This window comes from Gekko japonicus, unplaced genomic scaffold (assembly GCF_001447785.1).
Source record: "Gekko japonicus isolate JY-2015 unplaced genomic scaffold, Gekko_japonicus_V1.1 scaffold375, whole genome shotgun sequence".
In the NCBI taxonomy this organism is placed as follows: Eukaryota; Metazoa; Chordata; class Lepidosauria; order Squamata; family Gekkonidae; genus Gekko; species Gekko japonicus.
Genome location: NW_015173134.1, coordinates 104,413 through 121,664, shown reverse-complemented (window position 1 = coordinate 121,664; position 17,252 = coordinate 104,413). Strand labels below are relative to the sequence as shown.

At 40.9% G+C, this 17,252-nt stretch overlaps 1 protein-coding gene across 1 annotated transcript in view; it reads right to left on the bottom strand.

Moving 5' to 3' along the window:
- The window catches only part of STK39 (serine/threonine kinase 39), a 176,883-nt gene that overhangs the window by 63,989 nt on the left and 95,642 nt on the right, over positions 1-17,252 (bottom strand). The window contains 4 exon segments of the mRNA XM_015422180.1: positions 9,824-9,891; positions 10,924-10,986; positions 11,606-11,635; positions 11,748-11,870. Coding sequence (XP_015277666.1) covers positions 9,824-9,891; positions 10,924-10,986; positions 11,606-11,635; positions 11,748-11,870 — 284 coding nt within the window.

Sequence of the window (17,252 nt, the reverse complement as noted above, 5' to 3'; positions counted from 1 at the left end):
AGAACAACTTCCCATTTCTCTGTTCTAGCCCACACTAAGCTCTGCTGTGGACTATGGCAGTCTAAAACACTGGCCCGGATTCAAGGTACAGACTTGTCACAAACACCCAAAAGAACTAAAGGCAATGTAGTAGGCTAGCAGGCTGTATTTGTGCCCTATACTAAGCAGACATTTGTGACCCACTGAATTGTTTGAATTTTGTAGTGTGCTTCAATGCTGTGGTCTGATTTCTAACTTTTCATTTTTGGAGATCCTAGCCTCCTATACGAAGTGCACTTAATGTTTCCAGGGGACTTGAAATACAGGTATAAATATCAATCTCCCATCACAAGAATGGGAAGAAAATAGTCAAGCAACATAAGATACTCAACAGTAGGTATTGTACCAATATTGAGGTAATCAGAGCTACTGAAAGCAAAAGCAAGATAAATGCTATTCTTTGCTTTTAAGAATTATGACTACAGTCTTTTCTGTGCAGACATTGTTAAGTCAGCAGGTGCTTGATCTCCACGCTCTGAATTTCTAGTGCAACAGTTATGTTATGACAGATGGCTGACTGGCACAGGAACACTTGGCTTGAAGAAGCAGAAAGTGCGAGCGTCAAGGCCCCAGACCTGAACTTTCACTGACAGATACTGAGGTAAGAAATTGCTGTCCTTCATAGGATACTAGAATAGCACTCGTCTTGAAACAGCAGAGGAACAAGCCTCAGCTGAGGCCACGTTTAGGCTAAGATCAAAGCATCCTGAGACTGCTCAACATCTGGATATTCTTCTAAAGTTCCAGCAAGGACTACTGGGCACATTAAACACTACCAGGTATACCGAAGCAGTAGCCAGAACATTATTTTCCTAGATGGCAGATGTCATTTCATGCACCCAAGCAAGCACTAACCCATACGGACATATTCCCAATCCCAAGCATTCTGGGTGCTGGCCTTCTACATGGAGGAACTATATCCTCAAACATGAAGCTGCCTTATACTGAATCAGACCCTTGGTCCACCAAAGCCAGTATTGTCTACTCAGACTGGCAGCACCTCTCCAGGGTTTCCAGCAGAGGTCTTTCCCATCACCTTCTACCAGATGCTTTAACTGGATATGCCGAGGATTGAACCTGGGACCTTCTGTATGTTAAGCAGGTGTTCTCTCACTGAGCCACGGCCCCTCCCTCTAACATGTTAGAGAAGCTCGTGTTCTCTTAGTCTTTTAGAAATTGTACAGGAATCGTTCTGCAGGACTTTTAGCTGAGGGCAGGACTTTTCTTGTAATTATAAAGCATATTTTGTTATCTAGTGTTTCCACTGTCAATTAACTTATCGGAAGCTGCCTTCATAATAAGAGAAAGGCAGGATATAAATTACATTAAATTAAAACATGTTTTTATTTTAATAAGATACCACGACTCTGCCTAGTTTTGTGCTGTGATTATCTAATACAGATACCCTGCAGGAAGATTCAAAAACTTTACTGGGGAATTTTTTACCCTAATGTCTAGGCAATACATCAACTCAGATAAATTAGACTGACCCTTTCAAACGCTGAAAAAGTGCAGATTTTAAAGTTTCGGTATTCTTACGTTTCAACAGAAGCCTATTAATTATAGGTAGGACTTTTCTTTTAAATAGATAATTTTCATTATGAGAAGCACTGTGTATGTGCATTCTCCTGATGAAGAGAATTTATTTTTGGAACCACTCAGAGATATTGACACTATAATCAAGCTAAGTGATGGTGCTGGTGACTGTATGTTATCCTAGCAATAATGGGGGTACCATAGGTTCTTCTCCAGCATCTGAAGAAGGATTTAGTGAATAAGAAGGATTTTACAGTACCTTTTTGCTAATATAATATTGGCTGCACTGAAAAGGATTGCTTTCCTGTATGTGACTTATCCATAGGTTTTGGCCCTAGTTAGACGATCTATGTACACATTTCATTTCAGCAGGTGTTGACACCAGGTTAGGTCCAAAGTTGCCCTTGCACAAGAAGAAGGCATTTCCCTTTATACCACAGAAAAGGGGCACCTGCCATTTCCTTGGGGGTCTTTTTCCACTTAAACAGCAGCCTCCCACACTTCAGAGCAGCTTTTCAGGTAGTGTGGGTGGCTGCTAAGACCTTTGCATTGTGTTGCGAAGCCAGCCAGCAATGACCTAAATGTCACTTGAAAGGGACCAATTTCCTGGCAACAAGACTAATTCCTATGGTGTAACTTGCCTTTCAATCAAATCCCAAAGATTTTTAGAACAATAATTAGAAGCAAAAAGAAACTGCACTGGATGAAGTCCAAAGGCTGGTTGCTGCCTGCTGCGAACGCGACACAGTGAACAGCTTCAACTTTGGGCTGTATAAGTGTCTTTAGGGGGGTTTAACAGCCCCAGTACTCTGAAGGATAAGTATTACTTGATGATAGATTCAGGTGGGTAACAGAACAAAGTTCAAGTCCAGTGGCATCTTTAAGACCAACATATGTATGGACTCATAACTTCCATTTCAACATGTCTGAAGAAGTGTGCCTGCACACGGAAGCTTATACCTTAAATAAAACTTTGTTGGTCTTAAAGGTGCCACTGGACTTGAACTTTGTTCTATTTTTTGAAGCGACATTCAAGCCTGACATTCCAAGCTTTATTGGACCACCAAGCCATTTTTTTAAAAAAAACCCACCCTGCTATGCATGTGAAGATTAATCACAGTACCAGACGAATTCTCGGGAGAATGCAGTCTAACATGCAGCGGTTGACTTATTACTCTTCAGAAACCACAGAGCTCATCGCCACAGCCCTCAGCAGCTCCTGCAGAAATTGTCTGATGCTCTCCAGGTCATATCAACAATTAGATTTAAAGATCAGCTTAGCTTGCATTGTTATGAATTTTTTTTAAAAAAACAGCGGTGATAAATAAAGCCAACAATCCCAAGAGATGTTATCTCCTTCTGGTCGTATTAATACCAGAACTCAAGGCACATTACAAAACAAACCACATACAATTGAGAGATCCTACCCTTCTCTCTATGCAGAATGGAGCGATGGAAGCCAGAGCAATACTGAATACATTTTATAGAATAGTTATCTTTTATTGTGCTCTCAGCTTTTGTTTGTGGCAAGGAGATTTACTATTGGGCCTTTAAAAAAAAGCAGGCACTAAAACCAATAATACAAGAATGGGGGGGGGAGGAACAGGTATGGAGCTTCTACAGTAGCCAGTGCATTTTAAAAAAATTGTATAGAGAAGCAACACAAATAAAAAAACCCTTATCTTGGACTACTGTTATAAATTCTGCTCAAAAAGAAAGATTGCCTGCCCTTTCCTGCCAGGAAAAGAATGTACACAGAGTTCCACAGGAGCCCGCCATTTGTAATAGTCACAAAGACTGTTCTAATAAAAATTAAAGCTCTTTGAAGCACCGCTCAAATAGTCTCACTCCGAAAGAATAAAATAAGTTGAGAATTGACAACAGGCCTGAGACTCAGTGTGGCACAGAAGCTTAAGTGCTGAACTTGAACATGGGAAAATGTGGTTTCAAGTCCCTGCTGTATTATAAACCCCACAGAACAAGTCACAATTACTCAGCCCAGCCTACCGGAAGAGGTTGATATCAGGCTAAAGCTCCACCTCAAGCTCTTTAGAGGAAGGCTGGATTACAATTGTGATAGTTAACATACACAGTTGGGTCTGCAGCCAACACACACTCAAAGGAGATGGACATATCATCTCAATGACGATGTTTGGCAACTGGTCTTGGTAATTATTGCCTTAATGAACACTCCACTGGGTTGAAGACAGATAGGCTTGCCCATTTCAGTTTGCTACAATTCAGAAAAGGCCTGTAATCCAAGCCCTATGAAGCAGGGCTGATTCACTGAATAAGAGACCCAACTGGTTGCTTGCGCAGCCAAACTGGCAGGGGTACTGTCCACAAGGAAATATCCTGTGTGTAAATCCTGCTGAGATTATTTTATTTATTTGACTTTTATCCCGTTCCTTTCCCCACTAGGCAGGGTTCAGGGCGGCTTCCAGTAATTTGATATACAATAAAATTAGCATCACAATTTAAAACCAATCTTACAGTTAAAACTTAACAATCAATCAATCATAACAGATGGCGCCCCAACAAACCTTCAAGGTGGATAACTAAGGGGGCAGCCAGTACAGACAAATCTGAGACCCAGCAATGGGACCGTGGGCGGTGATCTTTCTGTCACTGTCCTCAACCATATGCCCAGTGGAACATCTTGGTCTTACAGGCCCTGTGGAACTGCACCAAGCTCAGGTCTCACTAGACAAAGAGTTCCACCAGGTTGGGGCCAGAGCTGAAAAAGCCCTGGTCCTGGTTGAGGACAGCCAGATCGTTCTGGGGCCAGGGATTATTAGTAAATTGTTACTAGATTAGCGTAATGCTCTCTGGGAGGTATATAATGGAATCATGTAAACCCCACTGAGATGAATGTGATGGGTACAAGCCACAATTTATCGTATGAATTTGGCTGTCCATAATCCTTCTTGCCAATGGGCTCCTTTTGTGAAGTGGAAGTTCAAACATAGAAACTCTACTGATAATACATCAGTGGTTAATTTTATTACATTGATGGCGATAGAGTAATATTGCTAATGGATAGCTATGTTAATCCTAAGTGTATTTTTGAATTGTTAGGGTTTTTTGATATATTTTGAATTGTATATCTGTTGTAGTTAGGTTTATTGTTACGAATGTTGTAATTTCAAATTTTAAATAAAAAATAACACAAAAAAATCTTTTTTGCCCATGTATCTTTATGATAATGTAATCTCTTGTACATAACATTCTCTGTATCCAACTTTGACTACCTACATGAGTTTAGTCCTTGAATTAAAATGCACAAACACAAACTCTCTTTGTTGAAAACAGGCTTTTAAAAGCATTCCTGGAAAGAAGAGGAGGTTTTTTATTACACAAGAAATGCATTAAATTAATGTATTGCCTTTTTCCCTAGATAATTTGGTCCATTCAGTTGTTACACAAATTCATGTAGGAATTTTGAGCTTTAGTTTTAGTTGGTACTAAAGTAAATTGTGCACAGTAGACTGAAAAAGGAAAAGAAAGTTGAGAGGAAAGCAACAGGCATGGCTGGCACTTCTTGTTACCTTTCAGATCAGGTTCAAGAAGGGTCCACATTTTCACCTTGGAATGTCAGCAGGTCAGGAATCAAGCACTCCTTCCCTGCACGTGCCACTTGGCTCTAACAGGCTGCAACTTATATAGCTCACCTTGGAGCTGGAAGAGACAGCCCCTCTCCACAACTGACCATGACGGGTATCACATAAGCTGAATACAGACCAGAGGTCTGTATTTGGCTACCGGTATAGCTGAACCCGAAAAAGCCATAATTATCTGGCTTTTTTTCCGGGTTCATTTTGCTATACTGAAAAACCTAACAGCCACCTGAGCCGCCAGTCAGCTGTTGGGTTTAAATGCCTTTCTTTCCCTCCCCATGGGGCACCTGGAGAAGATCACACAGGGAACTGAGGCATGTTTGCATGCCTGCACTCAGTCTCCCCAGCTTGCCTGCTATGGCGGGCAGGCTGGGAAAACAGAGGGCAGGCATGCAAACATGCCCTCTTCCTTCCCCGAGCCTCTCCACTTTTGCAGAGAAGCTCAGGGAAGGGGCGGCACATTTAAATGCCTTTCTTTTCTTCCCAGATCTCAGGGAGGGAAAGAAAGGCATTTTAAACATGCCTAGGTTCCCTGCCAGCCCTTCTCCAGCTGCAATCTGTCAACTGGAGAAGGGAAGGCAGAGAAGCAAAGGCTTTCCTGAGTCAATTTCACTCCCAACTGACTGGCAGTGAGTGAAACTGACAGGGAAATCTCTATGGGCTACCAGAGGGAAAGAAGGCATTTTAACATGCCTCCTTTCCCTCTGGTGGTGTAAATCAGACCCGAATATAGCCCCAATCCGAATACCTTACCGGTATTTTACTGGGGAAATTCGGCATTTACCGATATTTTTCAGGTCTGATTTACCCAAAGCTGAAAAATACCGGCATTTTTTTTTCACACCCCTAGCATCTCCTCCCGTGCTGAGTTGGCCAGGGCATCGAAATAGGTTCAACTAGCCTTGCTATAAGACTTACTACTGAGACCTTGCTTTATCCTTTCTACTCTTCCTTCTGCAGCCTTATTACATGAGAAGACATCAGCTTTTCACAAAGATTAGAAAAAACGTGTTGATTTACAACCAGCATGATTGTCATCTGTAAGCACACGAGCTTCTGCTAGAGAGTTTAAGGGAGAACAGGGAGAACTAAAGATAACCCAAACTATACCCACACAGAAAGTACATTACTAATATGGACTAGAACAGATTCTAACAAATCAGTTGGGCACATGAGACAGTCCTCAAGGAACTGTACTGCAGCCATTATGAGTGCAAAGCAAGCACTGTTTGTTTGAAGACAATGATATGACAAGTTCTTCCTGATCACAGCAACAGTGCTCAGATTTGCCATGTGCAAGGTGATGCTGATGGGGGACAGTGATCACCTGCAACTAAAATCCAGTGTTGGATTAGGATCTGGGAGACCTGGGTTTGAATCTCTTAGGGATTTCAGTGTAAAAAGCAGAGTTAATAAATGCAGCAGAACACGTGTATTAGCCTTTAAAAAGAAACTCCACTTTACTAATGAGAGAAGGGTCACTGGGAAGTACTACAAACAAAAACAAAGGATTAACATCCACTCTGACTGTACTAACCTACATCTTGACTCTCTAAAGTCTAAACCACACATGCTATCCCCAGGTGAGGGTTAGAACAAAGCGCAATAAACTTTCTAAGCCTCCACCCCTGGGACATCTTCTGATCTATTGATTACCCAATTGGAGAAACCCAAAACTAACTACTTACACATTTTATCACCTTGCTATGGTGGCAGCTACGTGCATATTGGGTCTCTCACTAAATAGCTAGGGTATCAGCATGCAAAAACAAACATGTAAATTCTTCCATGACTTCAAAGAGAGAACTTGCAAACTCCAACAGAATCCCCACTCTGCCATGGAAGCCTGTCACACTCTCAGCCTAATCTACCTCACAGGGTTGTTGTGAGGATAAATAGAGGAGGGAAGAATGTTGTAATCCCCTTTGAGTCCCCACTGGGGAGAAAAGTGGGGCATAAATGAAGTTAATAAATATAGTTCAATCAAGCTGGAGAGAAAAGTGGGGTATAAATGAAGTTAACAAATATAGTTCAATCAAGCTGCCAAGAAGCTCAACTGGGGCCAGTCCTTCTCTTAGCCTAACCTACCATACAGGGTTGTTGTGAGGACAGAACAGATAACCACATATGCTATCCTAAACTCTTGGGGGCATAAGAACATAGTAAATTAATATTGCATGTACATAGGTCGCAATGGGTGAGTACAAACAACCCTATTCTGTTGAGTGAGAAGCAATGGTCCCTCTAAGCTGTGGAGTCTTGTGAGCAAAAATTCTACTTTGTGAGTTACTGGCATTAAAGTTGTGAGTGAGCAATTTGGCTACTGTGTAAATTAGTTTGCTCTGGAGCTGTCCTTCCTGAGCTAAGACAAAAATGTGTGAGCCAGAGGCTAAAAAACTGTGAGCTAGCTCACACTAACTCATCTTAGAGGGAACACTGGTGAGGAGTCTTCCTCCACTAAGCCAAGGTATCTCACTTGGCAGAAAAGAGTTGCAGATTATCTATTTTTTCAATATCAGGTACAATACTCTGTCCTATTTGTAACAGCAATATAAAAGCTACACTGCAAAGTAAAATACAGAATCAAACAGAAATGAACACACAGTATTAAGTGAGCAAAACAGCAGGCATTGAGAAATTTATCCTCTGGCTGGTTAAGAACGCATGGGCAAAAAAGGGTTTTGAGTAGGAGAAAGATAACAGGAACAAATGGTTTTGAGTAAACAATGTTTGTGTACAGAAGCATTTTGCTTTGTTGCCAGCAGAGCTGGTCAGGCAAGCTACAGCATGAATTTCAAATCTGATAACCCACAGAAACCGAGATTAAGATACCGAGAAAGGCTTGAGTAATTCCATCCATGGAAAGCAACTTTCTTATCTCCTCACTCCAGCCCCAAAATATTCCTGAAATAGTCTCGTCAGGGAGAGAGGTCCCTTGGAACAACATCTGGGGGGATATTTGGGGCCACGGTGGGAAGGAAGAAATTTTCACTCCATAGGTAGAAATTCTTTTGCCCACAGAATCATTCCAGGAGATCCAAGCCAAGGAGGAGGTGGAAAAGGTGGAAAGAAGACATGCGACATATTCCTAAGTCTCCTGACTGGGGGGGGGGGGGGGGAGAGAAGTATAGGAAAAAGAAGTATTTTGAGTTATTTTTTTTTCCTTTTTGTGTGTTACACAGTAAGGCAGTTGCTAATTCATGATCTCCACATACATCGTAAACTCTTGTATCTTCTTCCACAGGAGAAATTCCAAATGCTTCCCTTCTGACTACACAGGAAGTGCAAAAAAAAGGAAGCTCTTATGCTGACACCTGTTCACCATGCTGGATCCCAAATCATTTGTATAAGGTTGCACTGCCTACTAAATGAGCACAAAGGTCTTTAAAGGAAGTGCGCAGTGATACTGGACACACAAGAAGCTGCCTTACACTGAGTCAAACAAATAGTTCATCAAGGGTAGTACTATCTACTCAGACTGCTAGCAGCTCTTCAACATCTTAGGCAGGAGTCTTTCACATCACCTGATACTAAATCCTGTAACTGGAGATGGAGATTGAAACTGGGACCTTCTAGGCATCAAGCAGATGCTCTACCACAGAGCCATGGGTCCACCCCATGATGACAACTTTCATTTCATTTAATTGCCTGCCTTTCTTCTATCACAGGACTTAGAATGGTAAACAGAGGCTTCCCAGGAGGTCCTCCATCCAGGCAGTAACCAGATGCCAACCTTCTTAGGTTCAGCAAGGTTACTGCATCATATGGCTTCCAACCGTACCAGGGGACTTCACAGAGCTAGAATTAATTGCCAATGCCAAGGCAGTACTACTGAGAGGAGTGTATTCAGCTTTCTCACAGCAGCAAATCAGGATGCTAATGAAGGGAGGGGGGAATGCTCCTTCCTTCAGATGGGAAGTGGGATAACATAAATCTCTGAAGAAGTTTTATTCTTTCAAAAAGATAGCTAGCGATCTGGGGAAAAGAAACCTAGCCTAGGACTACATGAAAAGCATGTTAAAACCGAAAATTAATTAGGGCTCCGAGAAACGTGATATCCGGGAACCAATTAACGGGATGTAAACTCACTTTATTAAAACGGAAACCAACTTTTGTCTAGTGCCTGAAGAACGATCAGGTCTGACAGCATATTTGTATCATTTCCTAAAAGGCTGAAAGTTCTTTGAAAAATATATCAGTCACTTTCCCCTCCGCTGCTGATCAAACCTGCCCAGTAAAATGTTCTGAGCTGGCAAGTTGTAATACAGCCATGGTTTATTTCTGTCAGAGGTTGACTGCTGAAGTGTGAAAGAAACTCATTAAAAACTCACTGTGATCCTGCAAGGGAATGAAAGAGGGGGAAAAGAAAATACTTAATGAAGGGTCCCCTCAGCCTGAAGCTACATTCATATTCAGTGCATTTTTTTCCTCCACCCTTCTGTTTTAGTAAGCAATTAAAAGACAGCAATTAGTCACAGGAACACTATTGCTGCTGGTCACATTGGGAGACTGACTTTGTTAACACTTTTTTGTCTCCCCTGCTAATATCATGAAAGTTGAATGAAGGGAGGGAGAAATGACAGAGCTGACAAAAAGGGGGATTATGAAAATAAATAGATGACGTTTCTTACCTTAATCTTAAAACAAGATTCACAGCACATGGAGCATCACTATATTCGTTGCAAACAGCTGTTCGAGTCTGCTTTTTTTTTAAAAAAAAAAGGAAGGAAGCAGTACACACTAGTTAGAGATGCAACACGTCATTGTTAAAGCAATAACCATAAACTGACAAAGTATCATTCTTGAAAGGTTATTCTCTGTAAGATTAGTGAAGTTCTTCAGAATCAAGCAGAGTAACTTAAAACACAAATGCAGAAGTAGTATAAAAATCAAGTCAGTAATAGGGACAACACTTTCAGAGACACTGGGCAGCTAAACCTGATTCACAGAGGGTATATAGACACCTATATATTTTACTCAGGGCCTTTTTTGCTGGGGGGAAGAGCCCTGATTTTACTGTTTGGGTAGTTCCATCCATTTGCTTTACAGGTAACATCCCTGCTCCATGTTCTCCAAGTCACAGCTGAATATAGTGATATGAACTATGCAGCCAACTGGTTTAACAAGAGCAGTGAATTGGAGAAGAATCCTAATACATTTGGCATTGTTCGTATTGCAATTGCAAAAAAAAAAATTACAAAGAACCAATTGCTCCAAAATCACCATGGCTAGCTGTGTCTGCCAGTGAGGGGACAGGGGAAGATAATAAGCAGGAAGACGTCCATACCGCTGCCCATTTTTCTCAACATCATTTCTCACAAACCAACTTCACGAGGTTAGATTTGAGTCCAGTAGCACCTTAGAGACCAAAAAGATTTTTTGCTTACAAGATTCTGAGATTCAAAACTCGAAAGCTTATTCCCCACCTCCCCCAAAATCTTGTTGGTCTCAAAGATGCTACTGGACTCAAATTTACCCTCTGAAACTAGCTTCTCAAGGTTAATCTGCATAGTGATCTGGGTTAAGTGCTGAAGGGTGCATGCTGTGCCATGTATAATCACAGAACAGGTTAGTTGGCAGCATGGTAAATAGCGGCTTAAGTAGCAAGCTAGGGGTTCTGTCAAAAGCTAGCACAAGACCCCTACACTATGTCAAGCTATGCCTCGGTCCACTCAGTCCACGATTATGGAAGGCAGCCCTTAGATCTGCAGACATGCTCCCACACATGTACCTGAGAACCTTGTAGAGACAGATTCTGTATTTGATCAGGGATGTTTCCGGAATTCATAGAAATCTGTTAAAAGAAAGCATGAAACATCTTAAATTGTTTTATAATACAAGAGCCATGACTTCAAGGAAGAACTGTTTTGTGAATGACAATCACTAGGCCTAAAGCACACTAATAAAACTTAGCAAGCACTCATTTTCCACATGTTTCTACAGTTCTGTTACAACTCCCTACCCAGAGAAGACCCATTAGTGTTCACCCATCAAGGCATTCTGTTTTCCTTACTCTCAATTCAGAAAAAGACTGACTTTATAAAATAAAATAAAAAAGCCTTACATTGTGCATTACAGGTTAATATGGAGGTTGTGAATTACTTTTTATTTACTTCAAGAAGGGTAGTATAAGTGTCCTCCCTAAAAAGAAACCTTCTTAAAGATGACTCATCCAGAAAAAATGGAGAGTACTCTAAATTTCACAATAAAGGGACACTGTTTATCTACTACCTTTCCCCCCCCCAAGACAGCCTTTTCATAGGTTTTGCCAGTGTTCTATGTATTATGGTCCCATTCTATAAAATTATAAAACAAATCTAGAACTACAAAAACGTAGCTAACGTTTTCAGAGAGACACTATACAAAACAGTCCACATCTTCAACACATGACAGAAGTCAATGTGGTCACTTACCTCAGTGTTCTCCTCTTTTACTCTTCGTGACTAGAAGACAAGAATCAGTAATTACAATCTGCATACTAATAGGTAGCAAAAAAAATTAAAAAATGGTTACGTGAGAGAGAATAAATCGTTGCATGCTTTCCAAAAAAATTACCTTTTCTTGGGTAAAAGCGGCTTTGCCTTCTTCACTCTTTTCATCCATTTCATCATCACTCCACTCCCAGTCTCCGTCTTCTGTCTTGTGGAGGTGGCCGCTGGAACCGGGTACTCTTCTAACCTAACAAAATCACAGCAGCAACAACAACAAAGGATTTTTTATTATACATTTTCCTTCTGAACAGTCTTTGTTTTTTCGCTATGTGAAAAGTAAAGCCAACTAAATGCATTCCTCATTACCTCACAGGCTCTTTCCACGGGTTACAACACTGATTTATTCTGCCCAGACTACCAGAGCACAAATTCCTAGCATCTTCAACATTCTAGTTCCAGGCCATTAAAATAAATTTTAAAGTAGTCAAGAAAAAGCTGTGCAAGTCACTGCTGCTGGAAACTCAGAGATGTACTATGTCAGCATATTACCACCACCATCACTCACCCACTCTGGGCATATCTAGCCCACAGAACCTTTTTTATCATACCTTCAACCTGCTGAACAATTTGTTGGGAGTCACCAACCTACTAGACCACAGCACTGGCTGGTGGGCTGATACTTCAGGAAAATGGTTGAACCACTTGAGAGCTAAGGGCCATTCAGAAGCATTAAGAATGAGAGAAATGAGAGAAAATCTGGATCTCCGGCTAATTTTGAAGTCATCAAGTTGGATACTACCTCTTCCATTTTTCAGTACTGGATATGCAACAGAAATCAGCATTTACTCATCTGACACAAGCCACCTTGTCTTTTTCCAAGCCTAACGTTCACTGTTCTGGTAACAGTGTACACAAAATGATTTCACTCCTGTTTTATGTAGCTTGTACAAGAGTGTCCAAATCTTAGCTGAAGAAAATCAGAGCCACTGGAGAACTGTCCACTTAATCCCCACCCAATTATCCCAGGAAACTAACAAAATGGAGTGATCAACTATATCAAAAGTTATAGATAACTGTAATAGATCTAAAAGAGAAGAATTACTCTAATCAAGTTGTAAACCAAGATCTCCTATCACAACAACCAAAATGGTCTTCATTCCAGAACCAGGTCTGAAGTCATGAACAGATTTATCATCCAGTTACTCTTGCAGTTGTTCTATACTATGCTTGATCACCTTACCCAAGAAAGGTAGTTTTTTTAAGCAGTAGCTTGCTCATAGCATACTTAAGAAGTTTTAGGAAAACTCTCCCCACTAATCTACTGCTACCAGACTCGAATCTTGCTTTTCTACTGCATTCCAACATGGCCACCACCTGAAATGATCTCCCCACTAAGCACACGATCACAATTTTAGCAAAGGGAACTCTCCCCCTGCATGACTTCACTAATTAGGAACTGCAAGTAACCTGTCAACAAGGATGTTCTCTGCATCAGTCAGACAGACTACCCTAAGCCTGTCTATAGAATTCTGACTAATGGATGCTCCCAACATTTCTTGATCAGGATCTACCTCCAGCCTGGCATCCAGGGCAGACCAGATGAGAGAGATTTTGTCAGCCAAAAAATCTCACCAAATCACCACAGCTAATGGCTGCATGACATTTGACAAGAAGGGTCAGATCTAGGTGTTAAAACATTACAAGATTTGGTATGGCAGAATTGACAGTACCACTTCATATTGCAGAAGTAGATCATATTTTGAAATGTTTCCTGTGTTAAAAATTTTCTGCAGTCAGACAACTAGCATAGCAGAAGGAGCAGAACCTGTCTTCTTGCCATGTTTGTTTTCTATTTGAAGGAGGTATTTTTAATGCAAAGCCGGAATCCACCACCTGCAATCTGAAATGGTACAGTCCATTCTGTCATTTCAGGTTTCTACTACTTCATCCTTCTGCATGTGTGAATGAAGCATCCTCTGCTCTAGCTCATTGCTTATTCCTCAGAACCTATTAATCCTCTGGCTGTTGACAATCTGCCCAGCACTATTTCATCCTACACAGAATTGCATCCCTCTTAGCCTTCTAACGTCAGTGGACTTAGAAGGGCATAATAGTTTTGCCTAGCATTGCACTGTAGATCACCAGAATCTCTTCAAGGGTTAATCTACTGTTCCCATGCTGGTAATTAATCTTGTTATCTTTTGTTTCTTCACAACAAATACACAGAAAGAAATTCAGCTTGAAGCATTTCTTAAATATTTCTGGAATTTATTCAGAAATTAAAAAACAAGTTCCAAAATGACTTCTCTGTTCGCTTCCACATTTCCACCGAAGTTATCTGTAAACTGAACAAAATTTCATACAGATAATGAACATGGAATATGAGAAAATGAAGACCACAAGAGGATAATAAAAGCTTATTCAACACTGCTTGGACCTTTTCAGATAAGTTTGTAACTCTATAAACTGCAGCACATGGTGTACAATGTTTAAACAGATTTATTCATGCAAAAAAAGGCACATGAAAAACACACTACTGATGGTGAATGCATGGAGATACAGGAGGGTGACACAATGTACCCAGGCAATCTTGTTTTCCCCCTCCACATCTTTTCAAGTATCAAAACTGCCCCCTCACAGCTGTTTTAGCACTTGAAAAGACACACTGAGGGGAACAAGTTAGTCTGATCCTGCTGCTCCGTGGGCCCAATCAGGATTAGGCCCTCATGGCATGTTTAAATAGCCAAAATCTTCTCTAAAATGCCACTGGAAGTCATGGGTCAGACCCATGGCCACCATAATGTCTACTTCGACCCTTAGCCTGCTCAAACCTAGCCCAACACAAGGCGGCTCTTGATGATTCTCGATAAGACATGCACAAAAGTCACATCAGGAAGAACACTGCTCAACATCTAGACACACCAGGTCTTTAATTTAATTAGTCAAAATTATCAAAAATAACCACAATATTTTCCCAAAAATTGGATTCTTAATAATACAACTCAGGTTCACTACTTTTAATTCTACTTCCACCAGCCATAGAGATAACTGGTTTAGTCTCTGGTTTCTAGCCAACTGAAATCTATAGTTGGTTAAGAACTAGGAATATGTTCTTGTTGTGTCATATATTTTCATCATGGGTTTTCATTTCACTCATTTTAATTGCCAGTGTTCTTGGTTTGTTTCTTTCACAGCATTTATATGCAACCGGTACCAATTTTAATGGTAATATCTCTGTTGAATTGTATTAGTACGGTCAGGGCAAGAAAGAGACACTATGGTTTGCCATACGTGAAGAGAACCCATGACAGAAACAAGAATTCACTAAGGACTAAGAACTTAAAAGAGGCCAAAGGCACTACTAGAAAAAAAATACTTGGAAGAGTCAGTGGACATACTCTCTTTGTACATATAGATGAGTGAGATATTTTGAGTCTATGATGACAGATATGCCCACACAGCCATCCACTTCCAAAGTTGAACACACTGAGTTCTTCAGGATCTGCGATTTTTTAAAAAATCATCTTTGCTGCTCTTTTCTGAAGGATGTAGAGTATCCCACCATTATTAAATCACCCCGTGTTTGGACTAAAGTTGATCATGATATACTAGCACTTAAAAAACACAGATAGGACACAAAGGTGCTTAGCATAACCCACCTGCTTACATAAGCATCATTTGGCTTGACCTACTGCTCCTTTCAGCGCAAGGCCTTGAAGTGACAGCCAACTTCCCTTCTCCCTTGACAACAATCAAGCATTTTTCCCACATCCCCTCCCCTTTAATTGGGAAACCTGAACAAAATTTAAAAATTCTCGAATGTTTTATTTGGGATGTTTGGGATGATATCTCTAGGGTGGACCTCAAAAATACTGTTTGCATGTGAATCAACACTAAATGTAAGCCACAAGTATAAATGTTATGAAGCCCTCTTAAAACAAATACCTTGCCACCACTGTAGGCCATGATGTCCACACTGTCAGACCAAGATATCCTACCAGAGTAACATGGGGAAACCCCATGTTTGGTACTGTGGAATACCAAAATGGAATCAGGAAGGAGGACAGGGCACTGTTGTGGAAATGAATATATGGAAAGGTCCCAGTACAGCCTTTCTGGAGGTTAGAACAAGATGTAGTGAGGTGTTTTCTTCTACCTTGAGCGACAGCTCAAGGCAAACCAAGGAATCTACAGGCTACAACTGACTATTGTATCTTAAGACAGAAATGGAGGACAACAAGTGAAATATCGGTACCTTTAAGACATGCGCTTCAGTGGCCGCCACTAGTGCCGCCACTAGTGCAGATACCATTTTTCTTTCTCCAAGAACTACCACAAGATAATATCTCATGGTTGTTATGCAACCGTCCTATGCTTTTTCTTCCGGCCTGAAGCTAAACAGCCACTATAATAGCTGTTACAGGACCAAACAGAAAGCACCACTGGTTGCTAGCAGCTGCAGAAAATGGAAGGTGCAACAGATCCATTTCAACAAGAACACTGATGCATGATGCCTTAGGAACTGCAGCATCCAATCGCACACCCTAGGACCAGCTCTGGAAAGCTGCCATCCTTGGCTCTGTTCTTTGTTTTAGGAAATCAGAAATAGTACATGTCGTATCATACCATGCATCAGAAGTAGCATCACTCTGACAAGAGGTGGAGGGGGGAGAGTTTCTAATTTGGGCTCTATTATCTGCCAATAACAAAAGGCCATTCCTAGCAGGAATGGCGAACTTATTTGTAACTTTTAACTAATAATGGCAACAAAGAGGACCTTCAGTCTTACAAAGACAAATTAACACATATTAAAAGACACGTTTCACATGGATCACAAGAGTGTACAGGTGATTAAAAAAAACATTGAATCTGAATGGCTGACATTTAAACTGTACCTCGCACAAAAGCAGTGCAGCACATTGTAATCTGCAGCAGAAAGCTGTTCCCAGGAAAGGGAGAAAAATTAACAAGCTGCTGCCAACACTGCCGCAGCTGTGGAGGAAGACAATATGAATGTCAGCTGGGAAGGGAGAATGCAGGACAAATTAGAGGGTAGAAAAAAGCCCACAATGACAGAAAATGGCAAAAAGCAAATTACCCATCGGGGGGAAAAAAAACCCACATCCAGTTTCCACTGTGACTGGATATGTTGTGTGGTCTTTGTTTTCCGGTCAGCATTGAAGCTATTTGTGTCAGAAGATGCCAGGAACTGCTAGGCCATTTTTAAAACTTCAATGGGGGATTAATTCAAGTAATATAATGAGAAGACAATCATTCAGGGCAGTCAGTAGGATGGCAGATGACACACTTCAGAATGCACAAAGACCAGCAGACAAATTGTTTACAGCTGTGTAGGTCCAAAAGTAAAAATCCTAAAAGCCAAGAACACAATCCATGTAAAACCTTTTATTAGAACCAACCCAATGACATGTGTAAGCTCTTTAATTCCTCAGAAAGCAACCCCTACCTCAGAAGCCCAAACAACAGAAACAACAAATAATAATAGCATACAAATGCCCTTTTGCTTGGTCATCTTGAAATCCCTCACAATGGAAGCTCGCTACAACAAAACCGTGTATGCTATTATACTGCCACCTTGAGATTACTTTGAGCCTGACAAGTGTTTTAT